At 40.3% G+C, this 20,329-nt stretch overlaps 1 protein-coding gene and 1 long non-coding RNA gene across 8 annotated transcripts in view; one reads left to right on the top strand and one right to left on the bottom strand.

Moving 5' to 3' along the window:
• Window positions 1-83: 83 nt before the first annotated feature.
• Window positions 84-19,355, bottom strand: Depdc7 (DEP domain containing 7). Of its 2 annotated transcripts, XM_087205537.1 has the most exons (10): window positions 19,187-19,355; window positions 9,525-9,915; window positions 8,146-8,301; window positions 6,368-6,495; window positions 5,331-5,520; window positions 3,157-3,368; window positions 2,118-2,260; window positions 1,378-1,503; window positions 1,195-1,273; window positions 84-397 (listed from the first exon to the last, which is right to left on the bottom strand). In XM_087205537.1, the coding sequence occupies exons 1-10, from the start codon at window positions 19,257-19,259 to the stop codon at window positions 204-206; spliced, it is 1,692 nt and encodes a 563-aa protein (XP_087061663.1). In that variant the 5' UTR covers window positions 19,260-19,355; the 3' UTR covers window positions 84-203. The 2 variants fall into 2 exon arrangements, with proteins under 2 accessions (XP_087061663.1, XP_004852135.1); XM_004852078.4 differs by lacking the exon at window positions 8,146-8,301.
• LOC147829539 (uncharacterized) overlaps window positions 19,285-20,329 on the top strand; it is a 75,283-nt gene continuing 74,238 nt past the window's right edge. For 3 of the 6 annotated variants that reach the window (XR_015448969.1, XR_015448970.1, XR_015448965.1), the window contains exon 1: window positions 19,285-19,470. This is a non-coding gene — a long non-coding RNA (uncharacterized LOC147829539). The remainder of the gene's footprint in view (window positions 19,471-20,329) is intronic. The other 3 variants (XR_015448967.1, XR_015448966.1, XR_015448968.1) reach the window with 3 other exon arrangements.

Raw genomic sequence — 20,329 nt, 5'->3', positions numbered from 1 at the left:
ATAACTACAAATCAACTCACTTGAGAGATTAGTACTTCATGGCAATTCACTATCTCACTACCACTCAGTTTCTGACACACAAGTTTATAAAAAAACCTTTTTATTAAGTACAGTTTCATATTTAGAACTTCCAAATGTGATTGGATCTTTGGGATACATAATTTATTCTTAAAATACAAAACTTATATACAGACATTAGAAATTCAGTCTCCAAAATACTCAATAAAGATATCTGGATGACACTTATAGAACTGACCTAGCAATTTCTTCTTCTCTTTGGCAGATAGTTTAGAATCCTCATCAATAGCTTTTAGTAAATTCAACAGTTCATCTTTGGTTTTCTTCTGTGTGCTGCTGGAATAGACACTTGGATCAATTCTCTGGCAGTAAATATATCCTTAAAAAGGGAAAAGTTCAGTTATTGACTATATTCCTCATATTTATTTTAATTTTTATTGGTACACTTTTTTTTTTTTGAGACAGGGTCTCCTTATGTAGTCCAGGCTGGCCTTGAATTCATGGCAATCCTCCTGCCTCAGCCTCTGAGTGCTGGTACTACAGGGGTGTCCCACCACACCTGGCCATTAGTTCAGGTTTGCAGTACGTTATGATTACATTCACCATGGGGAGGTGACACATGTATATAACAGTTTGATTCATGTTAAGTCCCCTTCCTGTCCACTACCTCCCCCATTCCTCAGATTTAACTGTAAAAATCAAGTGATACAGTAGTTTTATATTTATGTTCCCATTTTGTAAATGCTCTGAAGATAAGCACTGACTGAACCTGGTCAAATTTTTTATTGTTTGTTTGTTTTCTGAGACAGGGTTTCCCTATATACTTCAGGCTGGCCTCAGACTTTCAGCAATTCTCCTGCCTCAGCCTCCAAGAGCACTGGGATTACAGGTGTGCACCACCACACCTGGCTCAAGTTGCTTTTTTATTCTATTTTTATTTTTTTGGTACCGGGGATTGAACTCAGGTCCTCGAACTTGCACAGCAGACGGGAAACCACTAAGCTAAATCCCCGGCCCCTCAAGTTGCTTTTTTAAACAGGAGGCTCTCTGCTAAGACTGGATAACTCTGAAGAGAATCTTTATAATTTAGTTTAAATTAACTATAGCAAAATAACTTCAAATAAACAACAGGAATTTGTCTTTATAGGATCATGGAAATAGTATTCCTCAAATTACCTGTGTCTTTATTTGGATCTTTTCCTTCCTGTATTGCCATAAGCTTAACACTAACAATTTTATGTAGAGTTCCAGGAATCTTAAGAAAAAGAAGGAACAGAGGACATTATTCAAATGGGTTTTAGTCTATACATAAATGATCGATAACAAATAAGCTCAATTTAAGTACTGTCAGAATTTTACCTTAAAAACATCTTTTTGATGATCCATTAAAAAGAGTACCAGAAGATCACTTTTGCCTTTGGATAAATTTTTATTGTCAACAATAGCTTTTGAAAATATCCTTTTCACAACCATTCGATTATCACTCTACAAAAATAAAACACATATCATGGTACATTTTTTAAAGGCTATGTTTAGGGCTGGGGATTTAGCTCAGTGGCACCATGCAAGCACAAGGTGGAGTTCGATCTCCAGTACCAAAAAAAAAAAAGGCTTTGTTTAATACTAAGGGAATATTAAATAGTAATAGTTTGTTGTTGTTGTTTTGCACTGCTGGGAACTGAACTCAGGGCCTTCACACTGAGCTACATCCCATCCCCCCTTTTTAAAACATTTGAGATAGGGTCTTGCCATGTTGCTATACTTCCCAGGCTAGGCTCAAACTTGCCATCCTCTGCCTCACCCTCCCAGAGTACTGGGATTACAGGTGTGTACTACCACATCTGGCAATTAATAACTGTTATCCATTTCAGCATACTTGATGCTGGTGATAGAATGATCTGACACAGGGTAAGTATCAAGGATAGTGAATATAACAAACATTTAGACTTTTTTTGTGACAGTTTCACTATGTAGTTCAAACTAGCTTTGAATTCCCTATGTAGCCCAAGCTGGCCTCAATCCTGTGGCAATCCTCCTACCTCAGCCTTCCGAGTGCTGGGATTACAACTATGCACCACCATGCCTGGCCCAAGACTTACTTCTTTCTGTAGTTTAAATTCTGAAGGATGTGCTGCAACAGCCATGAAATACAGTAGTTGTCTAAATTCTTCTCTATTTGGGGAATCCAAAAGCTTCAGAAAAAGCTGAGTTGCTTCTAAGGCTATTTCAGTCTTCCCATTTACTTTAGCCAAAAGAAAAAAAACCCTCCTTTTAATTGACCAAATATGACTAATAAGGGAAAAAAACTCAAATTACAGCTTAAGCTAAGGAGTATACTTATTCAAAATTATTTCCAAAAGCAAAAACAAGACTGAGAATCAAAATGAATGACGAACACCATAAAGGCAGTCTGTTCTAAAATTGGCAACCGATACTGTAAATCCTTGTCATATAATGTCTTAGGGCAGTAAATCAAACTCTTGGCTTTGTAAATGAATTCTCAGCCTATGTTTTTCATTAACTCAATGCATTTTGAGGGGACACAATGTGTATGACACTGATATATACATCTCTACCTGAGAAAAATAGAAGGGATTTTCTGAAACCCCCAGTTTGTTCTCAACAAAGCACATGCAACAGTCTGGCTCATTGGTAGAAGGAGAAAGCAGAGGGTTCCCTATTTTACAAAGATTAAAGGGAGAGTGATGGTTCTGGAAATTCTTCTAAAGAAGAGAGCTGCTGCTCTGTAGCTAAGCTTACAGTACGTGGGAGCAGCATTCTCCTGTGGCAACCACAAGTTCCTGCATAACTTCAGAGCTTTTTCCAAAGGAACCCTAAAAGTTTTGGAAAAACATACTTTTCACAGACTAATCCACATCCACTCCCAGCTTGCAGTAGTACTATTTTAGTTAATTTTGAGGACAATTAACTCCCTGCCCTCAATATTGGGGATTAAACCCTGGGCCTGGCACTGAGCTACATCCCCAGTTCTATGTTTTACTGAGATAGGGTCTCTGTAAATTTCCCAGGCAAGCCTTGAATTTGTGATCCTCCTGCCTCAGCCTCTCATTAAGACAATAAACATTTTTCTGTTCTCTCCAAAAGATACAATCTAGTATCCAGGAAGATCTTACTTACCTAGGAGTTCTGCAATTCCATTATGAACATCGGATAAGTGATTCAGTAGAGGCTCCCTACTACTATAGTATTTGCCAATGGCATCAAACAGAAGCTCCTTCACCAGGTCTGTTCTGTGGGGCTGCTCGGGAAAGCTTCTGCTTATGGCCACCACTGTGTGGTCTGGAAGGTACTCCAGGCAGTCGATGGCTGCAGAGAGCCACTTGTCATCTCTGGGGGGAGCAGGAAAGATTCTTCTTAAAAGCGAGGGATAACAAACACACATAGAACCTACTTTCCTAAGCTATTTCAAGGCTTGCTCCCAGGATCAATTTCTGCATGCTTGAAGATATGGAGAAGTTTTAAATATATAGCTAAATTGTGTTTTACAAAATTTTTAAAAATTAGATGAATGTGTTTTCCTCTTTTGCAAAAACAGAAACTATACAATACAGAGGTGAGGCACGCCAGATTTCAAACTCTACTTTTTACATTCACAATGGAGACTCAGAAATTCCACGCTACTTGCTCAGGCCCATCAGGACTCCTAAAGCAGTGCTTCCTCGATAAAACGTAGACTACACCAGGGCTGTGTGTCTGACTAACATCTCTCACTTTGGTTAGGCCAGAACAGAGGAAAATAAACTTTCAAAATAATTAAATCAATTACATGTCTAGTGAAATGCCTGCTGAGTAACTTCAGAAAATGTTACATTTCACAAAATAAAATCCCTAGCACTTAATATTCAATTTGTTAATATATATAGTTACTTTTGACAACTGGAGTGTGGAATTAACAAGTACAAAAATATAAGTTGTATTCTTTTCAAAAATTTCTATCTCCTTAACTTGACTAGAACACTATCTGCTTAACCTTTAATTTTACTTAGGAGAAGAGTTTGCAAAGCTATGAGGACTCTTCCTTAAAGAACTGTTATAGAACTTTCCTTAAGGAAGAAAAAAAATTGTAATTTTCTTAACAGCTGAAGGTATGTCTTCAAACCTTAGATTTATATTCAGAATGACAGTTGAGTCACTCTGATTATATTTCTTTAATAAAACTAATTAGAAAATACGCATTTACAGCTAGGTGTGGGGGTGCATGCCTATTCTCCCAGTTACTCAGGAGGCTGAGACAGGAGGATTCCAAGTTTGAGGCCATCTTGGGCAACTTAGTGAGACTCTATCTCAAATAAAATTAAAAGGGCTGGGATGCAGCTCAGTGATGGAGCACTTCCCTTGTATGTGTGAGGCTTTGGGTTCAATCACCAGTACCCGCCCCCCCACCGACCCACACGCACACAAAACAGGATTTGAGACAGGGTCTTACTACATAGTTCAGACTGGCCTTGAACTCAGTATATAGCCCAGGCTACCTTCAAACTCATGGCAATCCTCCTGCCTCAGGCTCCAAGTGCTAGGATTACACTATAAACGGGCATTTTAGAAGAGTATAAAAATATGTATCACCAAAGGATTCCAATAATTTGTCAGATCTGTTCCATTTTGTTGCAGATCCCTTTAAGGAATCTTGAGAAACTATTCAGCCTACATTTTAACAAAGAAGATACAGCCTAATCAAAATGAGCATGGCGGTGCATGCCTATAATCTCAACACTCTGGGAGGCTGAAGCAGGAGAATCACAGGCTTAACCTTAGCCTGCGCAATTTAGCAACTTAAAACTTTGTGAGTCCCTGGCTCCAAGATAAAATAAAAAGACTGGGATATAATTCAATGGGTTCAATTCAGTGCACCACCAAAAAAAAAAAAGAGAGAGAGAACATAATCATTTTCTTCACTTGATGTCCAAGAGAGTTGTATACGGGCCGGGGATTTAGCTCAGTGGCACTGTGCCTGCCTCGAAAGCATAGGGTCCTGAGTTCGATCCCCAGTACCACAAAAAAGAAGGAAGGAAGGAAGGAAGGAAAGAAAGCAAGAAAGTTATATATATGAAACACAGTGAATATGAAATATGAAAAATGAAATTGAAATGTTTTTCTGATTTGGACTAACATAATTTTGTTCACTCAACTACTGATAACATCAACTGACAATGCATATCTGATCCTACAGACAGAATTCCAAAGATTACCTGAAAATCATCATCTGTATCTACCTACACACACACACACACACACACACACACACACACACACACACACACACTGAAATTATTATATGTAGTTGCACATACTGAGAGTCACTATAGGCCTTGAGAATCCCTCGATCCAGATAGTTACTGCTGTTGATCATGTCAGGCTGCCTCTTTGGTTGAGGAACTTTAGATACAACCTCTTTCTGTTTTAGTAAGGAGTCAAGAAGTGGAAGGTCTACAAGTTGTAGCAGGCGCCCAATTGTTTCTTCTTGCCATACTTCATTAATAACTACACGGGAAAAATGACAAAGTCAAAGTAACAATTCATGGTCACTATATATGCTCACCACAATATTTGTCTAGGCAGATCTAAGCTAATACACTGGTGGCAAAAAAGAAGGAATACAGGAAGGAAGAAAAATAGCAAGGAAAGGAAAAACAGAGGGAAGGGGAGGGGAAGAGAAGGGAACCAGTCAACCTTATGATGTGCTTTCTTAGGACAAAATAAAACAATCCTAGATTTGTTTAAAGTGTAGGAGAATAGACTTTGGACAACAGGAATTCTTTTCATTCTTTGTACTATATAAAGCAATCTGTCAGAGATAAGAGATCAAGTCATATAACATGTTAATAAGGACTTTGGAAGAAAGAATGATTCATTCAGTCTCAAAACTGGTTTGAAACTATTAGCTACAGATTATTCCACTCAGGGTTTCCACATCCGGGATGGGGGAAGGAGAGTGGAAATTAAAGTCATTACACTACATTCCATTGCCACAAGGAAGAACATGAGAATTCTGTTAATGTTTTAAATGTCGTTTTGAAGTTTTAATTGAACCTAATAAAATCTTAGGGAAAGAAACATCTGAGAGCATATTTTAAGTAAAACTCTGCATGCAAAACATTTCAGATTTGAACCTCTGCCAGCTGATAGGACAAAAGTCAGTGTTCAAGAGTTGTAACACTGATGCATTTGTTAAAGATAATAGACTTCTGTTATAACTTAATACAAACAGCTGTAATACATAGTGTGCTCGCTGTCTGCACTGTGGATATTTAAATTCTAATAAAGGTTAAACTTCACTTTATTGAAGTTAGTCTTCTATTTCTTACTTTCTGCATCATCTTTAGCTTACCTTGTGGAGACAGAGTTACACAGAGATTTACACGAGGGGAGTTAGCAGGCTGTAAGCTTAAATTTTCCCACAGATCTTCCAAACTGTCCGATCTGATATCAGATGACTTAAATAGTGTACCTGTGTACCTGAAATGAATTTAATGGGTCCACAAATATTTCAGTATTTGACAGTATTTGAGAGTTCTTGTATTTCAGAACAAAAACACAACTACAAATTTTAAGAGTGGAATAAAATATAAAAACTCACTTTTTTCTCTCAAACCTAAAATACACTCTAAATTCTTCTGTGAATACTTATTTAGATGTAATGCAATGGTGAAAATTTGAGTCCCCAATTTTACTTTTTTTTGATTTTTTGAGATGGTCTCGCTATGTAAGTTCAGACTGGCCTTGAACTCACTTTGTAGCCCAGGCTGGTCTCAAACTTATGGTGATCCTTTTGCCTCATCCTCCCAGGTACTGGGATTAAACATAATGAAACAACTGAACATTATGCTTACTGTTTGTATAAGTTCTCTTTATTTCTGAGTATTCTTTGGTGGATAGTGCTCATCATTTCCCAAATACACAGCTATACTCCTTTGGCTATAGTTCTGAAACCAAAAAGCTTTAAAAAGCCAAAGTTTATTCAGAAGTCTTATGAAGATGAAACTTGTCTTGAGATTATCATGGTTATTTATTCCAGTTAATATGAATGTTCCTTTGTTCACCACAGAAATGTTAATATGCTTGGTTACTAGATGCTGTCCCAGACCCTTCTAGGGGAGTTATAGTATTTATATGTTCAAATTACCCTTCTAAATCCACAAATTCCTAAATGGTTCTGGTTCCCAGGGTTGAGAACTATATCTTAAAGTGTGGCCTTCATGTTCTCCCATTTTTTTTTTTGCAGTACCAGGGATCAAACTCAGGACCTTGTGCTTGCAAGGCAGACGCAGCATCCTGTTTCTTTCCTGGAGACAGAGGCACACTTATCTTCATATTTCTTTCATGAATATAGAGATAAATTTTACCATGTTTTAAATACACACAAAAATATTTGAAAAGTCAGTATACTAAAACTCTGACTGCTGGTCAGATCTGTTTGGGTTGTTTTTTGGTACTGGGGATCAAACTCAGGACCTTGCCCTTGAGAGGCAGGTGGCAGCACCACCAAGCTAAATCCCTGGCATCCTGGTCAAATCTGAATCACAACAGTTTCAAATTACAGCATCACTGCACTGGGGATGTAGCTCAGTGCCACTGCACCTGCCTGGCCAGTAAGGTCCTGAGTTTGATTCCTGGTTCCAGGGTAAAAAAAAAACCCCAAAAACCAAATTACAGCATCACCTTTATGGTCCAGCTGAGAACACAAGGGAAAAGGTAAAGCTGTCTTCATTCCCTTCATTATGTGCCATCACTCATCATCGCGCCAATCACAAGATCCCACAATTGTGCCCCCTCCATCCCTCTTTAAACGATCCTCTCTCCTCCCCCATGCTGTTCAGTGCAGCTCTCATCTTCTGTAACTGAGACACTGAAACCAGCCCTTTCTGCAGGCCACACAACTGTCAAGCTGGCCTTGCCTTTCTTTTCTTTTTTTTTTTTTTGGTACCAGGGATTGAACTCGGGTCCTTGTGCTTGCACAGCAGGTGGCAAAACCACTGAGCTAAACCTTGCCTTTCTTTTCGTGGCTCACTGCCGAGGACTGAACCCAGGGTCGTACTCAAGTGAGGCAAGCACTCGCCACTGAGCACACCCCCAGCCTGGGGTGACTGCTCCAAGGTACAATCTCACCTTTCTGTGGTGTCTCCAAAACCTGTAGGATCAAGTCCAAGCTCCCAGACTAAGCAGGGATGGTGGTACACATCTTCGGTCCCAGCTACTGAGGAGGAGGTGAGAGGATCACTTACAGCCAGGAGCTCAAGGCCAGCCTTGGCAACACAGCAAGACCTTGTCTCAAAAACAATAAAAACCCCTAATTTGTTCATATGTGCTATGAAGCCCTCAGCCTTCTAACTCCCATACTCCTTCTGCACTTCCAGTGACACCCTATAATCTTATCTTTCTTCTTGTCTTCACCTTCTCTCTGTTTTCATACCACTTTGCACATTTGCTAATTTTCTGGTCTTGCTAAATTGTCCAGGCTGGCCCGGAGCTTACAGTCCTCCTGCCTCAGAGTTCCAAGCAGGTGGGAATTACAGGTATGTGCTGAGGTTTTACACTGTATGTAACTTGAGGGATGAAAATCAGTTGGATTGTTTCTGCTAAATATAAAATATGAACAAATAAATCTATGAGCTATCTGATAAAGTTAACAAAATTTCGCTGGGGATTTAGCTCAGTGGTTCTGGTGCCTGTCTCACAAGCGCAAGGACTAGAGTTCGATTCCCGGTACCAAAAAAAAAAAAGTTAACAAAATTTCATTGTACCTTATCAAATTTACCTACAGATCCAGATGTTAGGCAAATGCATAATTTATAAAAGTAACATATTGAGCTGGGTGTAGTGGTGCTCACTTGTAATCCCAGCACTCTGGGGTAGGTTGGGGTGGGAGAATCACAAGGTCAAGCCCAGCCTGGACAACTTAGCAAGTCTCTGTCTCAAAATTTAAAAATTTTCAAAAAGGGATCTAGGCTTGGTGGTATACACTTGTAATCCTAGCACTCAGGAGGCTGAGGCAGGAGGATCACCTCTAGTTCAAGGCTCACCTAGGCTCCATAGTAAGTTCAAGGCCACCCTGAACTACATAGGAAGACTAGGTCTCAAAAAAAAAGAATGAACGAAAGAACAAATGAACAAACATTTTAAAAGGGCTGGGGGTGGAGTCTGGGATTTAGCTCAGTGATTCCACTGCATGCTTCCAAAGCACAAGGTCCCAAGTTCGATCCCCAGTCCAAAAAAAAAAGGGGAGGGTGAGCTGGGGAGGGCCCAAGGATTTAGCTCAGTGGCATTGCACCTGCCTGGCAAGCACAAGGTTCTGAGTTCAATTCCCAGTACTGGAAAAAAAAAAAAAAGGGCTGGGGATGTTGCTCAGTGTGAAGCCCGTAGGTTCAGTCCCCAGTACCCTATATACATACACACACGCTTTGCAGTTAGAATATAAAGCCAGTCTGTCTCAAAAAAATAGACAATCCTACCAACCTCCCCACAATAATCTAACATTTTATACTAACCCAGAAGGTGAATATAGTTTGTTCTTTTTGCCTAATAGACTGTCTTGGTTAGGTATTGTTGTGAATCTATACAGGCTGCAACTACTATCTTCAAAAGTAGGTTTTCTGTCTTTTCCGAAGACTCTGGTTGGAACTGCTTCAAATACTTTGTAGTCCATAAGTGCTTGACACACTCTCACCACTTTGGCCCGAGGAATATCGACATCACCAAAGTACTTATTCTGAATTAAGTGCGAATAAATCACATCCACAGCTTCGGAACCCACAAAGCAGTCATTGTGCTGTTTTAAATGATGCCTTCGCCTTTTGACCTCTACTTGTGTTTGGAGAGTGTTTATGATGCTGCTCCACACATATGTGGCTCCAAATGGCTTCTGGGCCACACTGAAACCTAGAAGAGGGGAAGATCACGGAGAATTAGTATTTCATTTGCCATAAAATCTAAGAAATCCTTAAGCAAAATGGCAATTTCCAAAGTTGTTAATAAGGAGAAATTATGAGGGCAGTTTATTAATATTGTTACTAATGACAACTTGTTAAAAATCTAGTACCTACTGCTAGGTGTGGTGGTAATGCCTGTAATCCCAACACTCAGGAGGCTGAGGGAGGAGGATTGCTGTGAATTTGAGGCCAGTCTGCACTATGGAGCAAGACCCTGTCTCAAAAAACCACCCAAAAAAGAGTTCAATCCCTGGTACCACAAAAAAAAAGAAGAAAGAAGAAAAAGGAAGATGACGATGATGACAACAACGATGAAGACGCCGCTGACAATGACAACAAAAAAGAAAAAGATGACGACAAAGATGAGGAAGAGGAGGAAGAGGAAGAAGAAGGAGGAGGAGGAGGAGGAGGAGGAGGAGGAGGAGATGATGATGATGATGATGATGATTTTGGGCTGGGGATTTAGCTCAGTGGCACCACACCTGCCTTGCAAGCATAAGGTCCTGAGTTTGATTCCTGGTACCAAAAAAAATTAGTAGCTACTATATGCTGAATGTTTTCCATATGCTAGGATGCAATACAGTGAACAAAATAAAGTTCCTGTTCTCACAGACTTTGGAGACTTTCTGGGCAGATACAAATAACACGTGTGTTCAAACAGTGCGAAAAAGAAAAATTAAAGCTGGGAGAGGAAGAGAATGCTTCCTTCTCCCTTTTTGAGGCAGGGTCTTGCTATGTAGTTTAGGGTGGCCTTGAACTCATTATGTAAGCCCAAGCTGGCCTCCAACTCACTTCAATCCTCCTGCCTCAGCCAGCCAGTTGCTGGGATTCCAGGGCTGAACCACCAAGCTCAGTGAGAATCTTATTTTAAATGGGATGTCAGGAAAGACTTCTCTGATAGGGTTATAATCTGAGCAAGAAGTAGAGCAAAACCAGGAAGCAAGCTGTGCAGACATCTGGGCAGAGAACAGAAAAAGCAAAAGCCCTCAGGAGGGAGTGAGCTCTGTCCCCCTAGAATGGGAAGGAGGCCAGCTGGGCCAGCGGCACTGGGAGGCAGCTGGCAGTAGGAAGTGATACTGAGGGTGTGAAGAAGGGACCAAAATGAGTAGCAGACCAAGTAGGACCTTGTGGCAAAGAACTCAAGTTACCTGATCTTCAGGAGCAACCCTATGCAACAGCTCCCATCTCTATAGGAGAGATGGAAAAGATTCTTGGCAGTTACGCGAACTGCCAGACATTCTGTTGAAAGAGATATGGTAGTCCTGGAGCTGACTCATCAGCTATATGACTTTGAAACATTATCAGTCGGACACGCACACATACACAAGCTGCAGGAATAAACTAATATTTTTAAAGGTTCCTATTATGCAGGCTTATGATTTAAGTACTATAAGCAGGGCAAAGTAGCAATTTGGTTCCTAACAGGACCTTGTGACCTAAAAGAAAGATAGGGTAGGTTGAGGAAATACAAAGCAAGATCTTTGCCAAACTCAAGTTTTCAAATTTTTTCCTATTTTTCCTCATTTTTAATGAACTGATTATTTGGTAAAATCGCAGAGAAGAAAAGGAAAAAAATATCAAAAGAAAATGGACCTTAGGTTTTAGTAAACTAATGGAAATGAATGTAGCTAATCATTGCTCTCTCTTCTCTCCTCCACTAACACAGTATGTTTTCACAGTATGTCTCTATGTAACACAGTAAGTATTACACTTTTCAATGACTTTCTGAAAATTTAGTCCTTATTTTTGTTTTTGAGACAGGCTCTTGCTACGTAGTTGAGGCTAGCCCTGAAATCACTATGTAGCCCAGGCTGGTCTCACACTCACAGTGATCCTCCTGCCTCAGCCTCCGAAGTGCTGGGATTAAAGGCATGTACCACCATGCCTACCTAGCTCAGTAGTCCTAATTTAATTCCCCATTCCTTGGGCTGGGGATTTACCTCAGTGGTGCCTTGCAAGTGCAAGTTCCTGAGTTTGATCCCCGGAATTGGAAAAAAAAAAAAAACCAACAACAACAAAAAAATTACTTCCTTTATGTTTGGGATATCTTGGCAGAAAAGTAGAAAATTTATTACTCTCTAACACAGTCTAAAAAGGAAAACAATGTACATTAGTACGACTGTAAAGAATAAGGAGACTTATACAGAAACTGCTACTTGAAATTGCCTTCCTACTTTAACAGAATAGAATGTGTAAGATCAAAACAAGTTCCTAAAGGGCACTGAAACTACCTAATGCATTAAAGACATACATTTAAAAATTTTTATTTTTGCTGTTGGGGATTGGACCCAGGGCCTCATGCACGCCAAGCATGTTTTCCCTCTGAGCTATATCCTCATCAACCCCAGAGCCATAAACTTTAAGTGGGTCATCTGGAACTCACCTCTTGTGTTGCAATACATGTAAAGAGTGCATTGAACCTTTACACTGTATTCATTTATTGCATAACTTTGTAATTGTCAATTTTAACATTTTTACTGGAAAACAACACAGAAGGAGCCCTTTAATTTATAGCTTTTCAATAGAGAAGTAGATGAATAACTTACCACCCACAGATTATTGTTACTTTTAAATGATCAGGATTGTTTTCATTTATCAAAATTATAATTTAAAATTGAAGCTAATTGATAAACCAGTAGGAAACAAGCATTTGTTGCCAGTCTTCTACATATCATGTGAAATGCAAGAACTGAAAACTAAGTATATCAAGCTACAACTAGATTTATTACTGGTATAGTATTTAGATTCTACTGAATAAAGCCAGAACCAAGCATTTGGTGTAATCTCAAAGTCAGTCCTGGTCATTCTTGGTACCCAGAACTTAGGAACAGCTGTGCTGTCTCCAACCACAGTGACTAAGAAGCACTAGCAGGTAATACTCTTACTTTTATAAAACCTCAGAAATGATAACTCAGATTTAAATGAACATAATGTCTGCTTTTTAATGTTTTTCAAATCTTTATTGTATCAAATTAATAATAGTTAACATTTGAGTACAATCAACATGAAAGACTATGAACTCAGTTAATCTGGATACATTTCTCCATGAAATAGTTAATAATCTTACTTTGAAGAAATTGAGGCACAGTTAAACTTCTCCTTAATTATATAGCTAGTAAATATATATTAGCTTTTCCCAGTGCTTAAATATTATATATTAAAAGTCAAGTACCAGGTAAACAAATTTAGAATTAACCTTGAAGACATGAATTTCCTTGAAGACAGGAATTATTGTTTTTACTAACAGCTTTAAGAGAATTGAATAGATTAGAAAAAACAAAACAAACAATTCTAAGATTTGGAAACCCTTAACCAAGGTAGTTAAAATCACTACTACTCAAAAAGTAGACAGCATAAATTCTATAATAAATACTATCCACAGTACATAAAGCTAACAGGAAAGGAAGCCAAGCAAGACTCAAACTTGGAGAGATTAGATTGTCTTTGAGATACCAACCAACAGATTTTTTGCCTACCGGGTTTGTTTTTGTTTTTTGCTTTTTGCTTTTTTTTTAAGAAATGGCGGGGCGAGGCTCACTTTGTTACCCAGGCGGGCCCCAAACTCCTGGGCTCAAGTGACTCTCCTGCCTCTTCTTCCCTAGTAGCTGGGACTACAGCAGTATGCCACCATGCCCGACTGGGGTAGTGATAATATTAAAAATGAAACAGTCATAACACCTGAGCTATGAATAGGTTAGCACATAAACCCCCCAAACAAGGCAGAGTCACTTATTAATTTGAGAATAGCAAAAACAATTGAGGGGAGGGGATATATAAACCCTGTGATGTGGAAAACGCTAATCTTCAAAGGAGAGTTAAGAAGTGAAGAACACCTTTCCCCATACTGGCTTGCTGTTTATATGTGGGAGATCAGGAAGTTTTGCAAGTTGGATAACACTATATAAAAGATTAAAAAACAGGTTAGAGCAGGATACTAGGCACCTGTGAGCCACATGTTTCCAGAGCCCTCCAGCTGATATGATTCAGCTCTTTCAGGTCCCCACTGTTCTCACTGACCATTAATTCCCAGCCATTGCATCCTGGGATATTTCCCCTCAAGCACCACCACCCACAGACCCAAACTAGCTCCTGTTCATGCAGATACTTTAATACATAATATACCCTGGACCTGACATGTGAATGTGCCAAAACCGCACCAGGATAACCTGTTTTTTTATGCTGATTTCACCAGTTGAACACAGAGCCCCCACATGCTGGTTTGAAGTATGTATTTATCATCATCTAAGAGCTGAAATGAATATTAGTGTAGCAGACCACGGCCCAGTAAGATGACCTATTGTGATTCAAGAGACCAGAAGTACACAATGAATGCTTTGTAAGTACAGCACTCAGAATTAAAGCTGCAGCTCCTTGTCCTCAACCCTCACTTGCATATGAGCAGGACAACTCATTAAAATTCACCATTCTCTCCATCCTGAGGTTTTCAGTTTACATTTGTCCAGTGTTTTCTAAAAGCATCATGACCAAAGGAATCTAGAGACCAGCATTCATAACCCTGGGTAAGAGATTTAACCTCTGTAGGTTGGTTTCTCCATCTACTGATACAACAGTTGAACACCAGGTTTAAGGCTGGTTTCAAATATTAACTGTTACTTATAGGAATGCAAAGACTGAAGGTGTACCTTTTGCATTTAGGTAAGAATACTGAATACTAAATAGAATATGAAAGATCTACAAGTAAGAAACAAAACATAGGGACAAATTTGACTTTATCAGATATAAAACTTGGAAGGTGGTCTAACAAGGGGCTTTGAAAAAATTTTTTTGTTGTTTGAGACTGGGTTTTTATTGCTTTATAGTTCAGGCTGACCTTGAACTCACAGTGATCTTCCTGCCTCAGCCTCCCAAGTGCTGGGATTACAAGCATGCACCACCATGCCCAGATTCTGAAATTATTTTATAATGGGATCTCCAACATTATACATTCTTGTAAATTAAATCTCAGGTAGTTAGCATTAATTTTTACAGTGGTTTCATCTTTATTTGCCTGAAGCAATAGCTATTTCACAAAAGCAAGACCTGCCCTTCACCCATATGTGAACTCTACCCAAAAATTTAGTTTACCAACATTCAGGAAATTAAATTAAAATTGACAAAAATATAAATAAATAAATAGAATATTGACATATAATTAAAATAGTACTACTAATCAGGGGCAGGGATTTAGCTCAGTGGTTCCACCACCTGCCTTGAAAGCACAAGGTCCTCGATCCTTGGTACCAAAAAAAACAAAATAGTACTAATCATCTTCATTTCTAAGGATGCACATAAAATAATCAACTTACTAGTAATAATTCCTTTAAAATCAAGTCATAAAGCAGACATGTCATAAAATTACTAAAATATTACAAGGGAGCTCCTGCCTTGCTGTGAAAACCTGTTTATGGGTAAAACAATTCTATAATCACTTCAAATAGTGAGATTACATTAAATCCTTAGAAGATCAATACATATAAAACTGGATTCCAATGTAAGGTGAATGTGCACACAGAATTACTAAAACCTGCTATCTCTAAATGAATATATAAAATTTTGTTTTCATTGTCAGGCTTCTATTAGACTAAAAAAAGTAATTTAGACAATATTTTTTGCATAAAACTTTAAGAAACAATGTACTAATACCTGATTTCTTTCAAATTTTCTTATGGTTTATAAACGTTCAAATTATTTAACTGCTTTATAGACTGCCTCAACATAAAACAGTTGGTTAATAAAGCTTTATTAATGGCAGTTGCTAACTAATTACTAAGAAAACAATCTTAAAGAAGCGTTTAAGTCCAGTGGTTCTCAGTGGGTCATTTTCCCCCAAAAGGACATGTCTGGAGACACTTTTGGTCATCACTCTGGCGGGGAGTGCTCTTGGCACCTACGAGGTGGAGGTCAGGTATGCTGTTGAACATCTTAGGATGCCCCAACAGCCCAGGCTGAGACGTGGAAACTGGTACTAACAAAGCAGGCCCAGTGGCAGGTGCTGTGAATAGAGTCAGATCAGCGTAGACTTTAGCATCCCACAGACCTGTGTCCCACTCTTGGGTCCACCACCTTCCAGTAACTGGGCAAACTGCCTGACTCTCCTGTTGCAAGGCAGCACTAACTCCACTTCTCCCAGCTATTGTGAGGATAAGACAACATATGTTAGTGTGGCTAATACCGTGTCCAGCAATGAACAGATGGGGGAAACTGTCACGGACAGGATGACTCAATGTAATGTAATATCCTGGATGGGAATCCTTGAAGAGAAAAAGGACAGTGGGCAAAAACTAAGGAAATCTGAGTAAGTGTGGGTCTCTTTATTTAATAATCATGTGACAATATTGGTTCATTAATTTGCCAAATGGATCAGTTGCATGTAAAGTAACATGAGAAATTAAATGTAGGGCATATGGGAATTCTATACGTGAACTTCATGACTCTGTAAATCTACTATAAAATTTTAAGGGTATTTAAAAAAGTAAAAAGAAGATGAGTGTAGTGGCATATGTCTATAATCCCAGCACTCCAGGAGGCTGAGGCAGGAGGACTGCTCAGATTCAAGCCCAGTTTGAACTACATAGCACCTGTCTCAAACAAAGCAAAACAAAAAATGGTAGAAAGAAAGAAAAGGTACCTTTCATTGTCTTCCTTTCTCTGAATTCAGAGTATACAGTTCCTACATTTAAGGAGCTTACCCTCTTCCCAGCCCTTCCATCTAGATGTCAAGCTCTGAAAGGACTTCAGTCAACTAAAGGTCACCAGAAGATGAGAAGACACGATGTGACACATACCAGAGAATTTAACTTTCCATCAGAAAAAAAATCTGCAAGTCCTAAAATCATTTTTTAAAGAATTTTATTTAAGAAATACTTTTGCAAAAGAAGTTTTAAAACACTACTCATAGAATCGTGAAAAAGGAAAATGACTATATTTACTGGAAAGTAACCATAATCTTATAAAAATAGATAAATATAACAAGAATTGTGTTTGGGGTACTTCAACCAGGCAGCTGTGACTGAGTGGAAAAAAATTCCCTGTAACACCAATACCAAGACTGGAACACTTTTACTGGGTACTTATTTTGATAGTCTAGAATTTATCTTCCTCCTCGTTGACATTAGGGATACGCTAAAGGCTGGAGACAGTCTCTAAAAAGAAGGCTGCAGGCAGGTAAAATATACAAAACAAAGCCTCCACCAACAAGAACAATGTCAAGATATGCAAAGAGAAGTATATGCATAAGCAGGCACTGGTCCCTGCTTTAATTCACACAGATGAATGCTACCATATGGGAAGTACTTTGAGCTCCCTCAGAAAGTGACACCAGGCAAATCCAAAGAATTAGGTTACAGTACACAGGAGTAGCACGAGAACATACCACTTTCTTGTCTGTGTTAAAAGACAAGTATCTTTTAAGTACTGGGTGAAAGTTAGCATATAGACCTTATTTCTACCTAAATTAGGTTCCACGGTTGTTGTAGCTCGTTTAAGGTTTGAAAGGAAAAGCACACAGCTGCATGCCAGAGCACACGGAAAGGGAATGGCATGGAAGCTTGGCTCCCATTACCTTGCTAGCTAGGACTGTGACAAGGCAGCTCAAGGGTGGGAGGGAAGTTAACTGATGCTAACAGCTAGGGATTCCAGCTGCAACAAGCAAGCAGAATGAGAACAGGCAGTGGCACCTGGTGTTAAGGACTGCAGTCTTTTCCTTTTGATTCAAATCTGCTAACCAGCATGTCAACCCTTCCCTCTGACAATTATATGCCTAGTTTTTGACTACATATCCCTTTACATCATCTAAAAACCTGCCCACAGGTCAGGGATTTAGCTCAGTGGTTTCACTGCCTGCCTTGCAAGCACAAGGACCCGAGTTTGATCCCTGGTAACTAACTAACTAAATAAATAAATAACCTGCCCACAAATGTCCAAAGCCCAGAATTATTTCAGCTGTCAGAGAAGACAGGGCGCAATATCTTTAATCAGATGAAATCTGGAAGTTTCCCTCACAAAGAACCTAAAGACTTCACAACTGTTTTCAATATCATTAGGTTTTTATTTAATAAATTTTATTTTATCCCATTCCCCAATATTAGGTTTTTAATTCCCAAATCTTTAAGTACTTCCCTTCTGTTCACAATGTAAGTTAAGGAAATAGTCTGAATATAATGATTATGGACAATATTACAACCTGTTTTGGAAAAGCACAATTGAAAAGTGGTTTTCTCTCACGCTGTATCATTAGCATTGTGAAATTAAAAGGAGCATTAATTAGTAAGGCAAACAAACACAAAAGTGGGACAACTGTGAGTAAAGGATCACCACGATTTCAGTGGTTGGCGTTTTACAAATGCAAAGCTTTTGTCAGATAGGGAATCAATTCTGGCAACACTCTGCAACTCCAGAAAGGGGGAAGAGTTGTAACTCATTCAAACAAAAAGCCAAGGGGTAATCTGGGTATTTTACTAGCCACCTGAGTCACTCTTTTACTAAACTGTAGACAGATTAAAGGTCAGAATTTTAGGGCTGATTGTGTTCATTTGTTTGAACATTTGAAGAAACTAAGATCCTAAACCAACAGCCTCCAAAAGATATGGTTAAGCTGGTGGCACAATTCATCATCTTATCTCCTCTTGTCAAGTATTTTTTTTTCAAAAAGGTCAAACCTGATTCACTGAACTACTTCTGATACACAACGTGTTAATAAATACCTCTTAGGCCAAGTTCCTGCCAAGATAACTTACTGAACAGCAACCTCTCATCTCTCCTGGAGGAGTCTGGGGAGAAGCGCCGAGTGCGCCTGATTCCTACCAACCTGGAAAACAAAGTGGCCCAAAGCGGCACTCGACCCCGGGTCCTGTAACGCAGCCAAGACAGGGGGCAAAGAGCTGTCCAAATTCCACAGATCACCCCTGTCACCCGTCAAGACGTGGAGCCTGTCCCGGAGACCCACTGCCAGGCGCCTGGCACGCCGCAGGCTTACAGACCAACGCGCCTCAAAGTTAAAGTTTGAAAACTTGGTTAAAAGCTGGGCTGGAAAGCGGCGGCGGGGTCCGCGGCCCAAGCCCACGAGCTCGAGAGGAGAGCGAGCCTCGCACGGCAGGTACCGCCCGAGGGACCACAGCTGCGCCCGACTCGCCCCGCTGCGGGTTCCGTCACTTGGCACGGGGACCCCGGTCGGAGCGCCCCAGCTCGCCCCGCTCTGCCCCCGGAACGTCCGCGACACCTACCCGGAGGCTTCCGCGCGGAGGTGTGCAGAGCCGAGAGGTTCAGCGCCGCTGCCTTCTCCTGCACAGTGGCCATAGCCCTGGGAGCAGATACACAAACTCAGACACCGCGACTGCTCTGCTAACCCAGCTCCCACGCCGCCCCCAGCTAGTTAACTGCCGGGGCGGGGCCTGGGACAGCCACGCCTCTTTTCCCGCCCCACGCCGTTACGTGTCTCCTGAAGGTGCGTGAAGCCAACGGCTGCTGAGCTCCAAATCTCTTGGCCGCTCGCCGTGCCCTGTGGCCGGTAAGAAATATTTCCCTGGGTAGGGCCTGCGAGTCGGCGCGTGTACTCCTGCGGCTGGGGTTCACACCACCTGGCCCGAAGCAGGTCTCTTGGTGGATTAGGTCTGGGACCCTGCAAATGCTGAGCGGCTTGTGGCTTATTGTCCTCACCTGAGACTCGAGGTGTCATTAGTACACGCTTTGTGGAGTTTGATTTGAACAGTGCACGAACCAATCCACATTCAGAGTTTAGTAGTTTGGCCTGGAACGTAAGCGCTTAAAATTGTGTCATGGGGCCGGGGATTGAGCTCAGTGGTTTCGCCGCCTGCTACACAAGCTCAAAGACCCGCGTTCGATCCCCGGTACCAAAAAAAAAAAAAAAAATTATGTCATGGTACTAAATGTATCGAGTTTTTCATATATCCCTCCCTGGAAAGAACAAATTCTTATCGAACCCAGGAGAACAGTAACTAGAAGTCCTAGGCGGCAGCAGCAAAAGACTGTGGCTGGCTGCCAAGGATATCTGTTGATTCCTGGGTAATTGAGTCAGCTAAGTAGAGGCGGAGTTTGCAGTGGAAAGAGAGGTGAAGCGAAGACATAAAGAGCTGGAGCTGTCGCCCTTTAGTTACTTGGGAAGTTGTGACAGAGAACCCGGGGATCCAGGGTCAGGGTACCTCTGAAAGGATGAGCCCTCTTGAGACGAGTAATTGGCAGATTTTCGCCTTTTTTCGAGCTTGGGGATTCTGCAGTCTACTAAATGTCTTCTTAGAACGAGGATGCTGGTGTGAACTGGGTATATAAATTAGAATGGTGGTTAAGTGGAAGTTCATTTCTTAGCTTATTGGAAAAAGCGCCAACAACTGCCATAGAGCTTTAAAAAT

Source organism: Heterocephalus glaber, unplaced genomic scaffold (genome assembly GCF_053883595.1).
Source record: "Heterocephalus glaber isolate CG9 unplaced genomic scaffold, H.glaber_assembly_v1.0 deba00000594, whole genome shotgun sequence".
NCBI lineage: Eukaryota > Metazoa > Chordata > Mammalia > Rodentia > Bathyergidae > Heterocephalus > Heterocephalus glaber.
The sequence above is the reverse complement of the archived record's forward strand: the minus strand, read 5'-3'. Positions and strand labels throughout refer to the sequence as shown.

What these genes read in the sequence shown, in the direction of transcription:
- Depdc7 (XM_087205537.1), bottom strand. Translation starts at nt 19,259, where the DNA reads ATGGCCACTGTGCAGGAGAAGGCAGCGGCGCTGAACCTCTCGGCTCTG. An exon ending in AAACTATATTCACCTTCTGG is followed by an intron (nt 8,302 to 9,524) that starts GTTAGTATAAAA and finishes TTTTGAGACAAG; the next exon opens with GTCTTGCTGTGTTGCCAAGG. An exon ending in TGGAATTGCAGAACTCCTAG is followed by an intron (nt 2,261 to 3,156) that starts GTAAGTAAGATC and finishes TTTTGGCTAAAG; the next exon opens with TAAATGGGAAGACTGAAATA.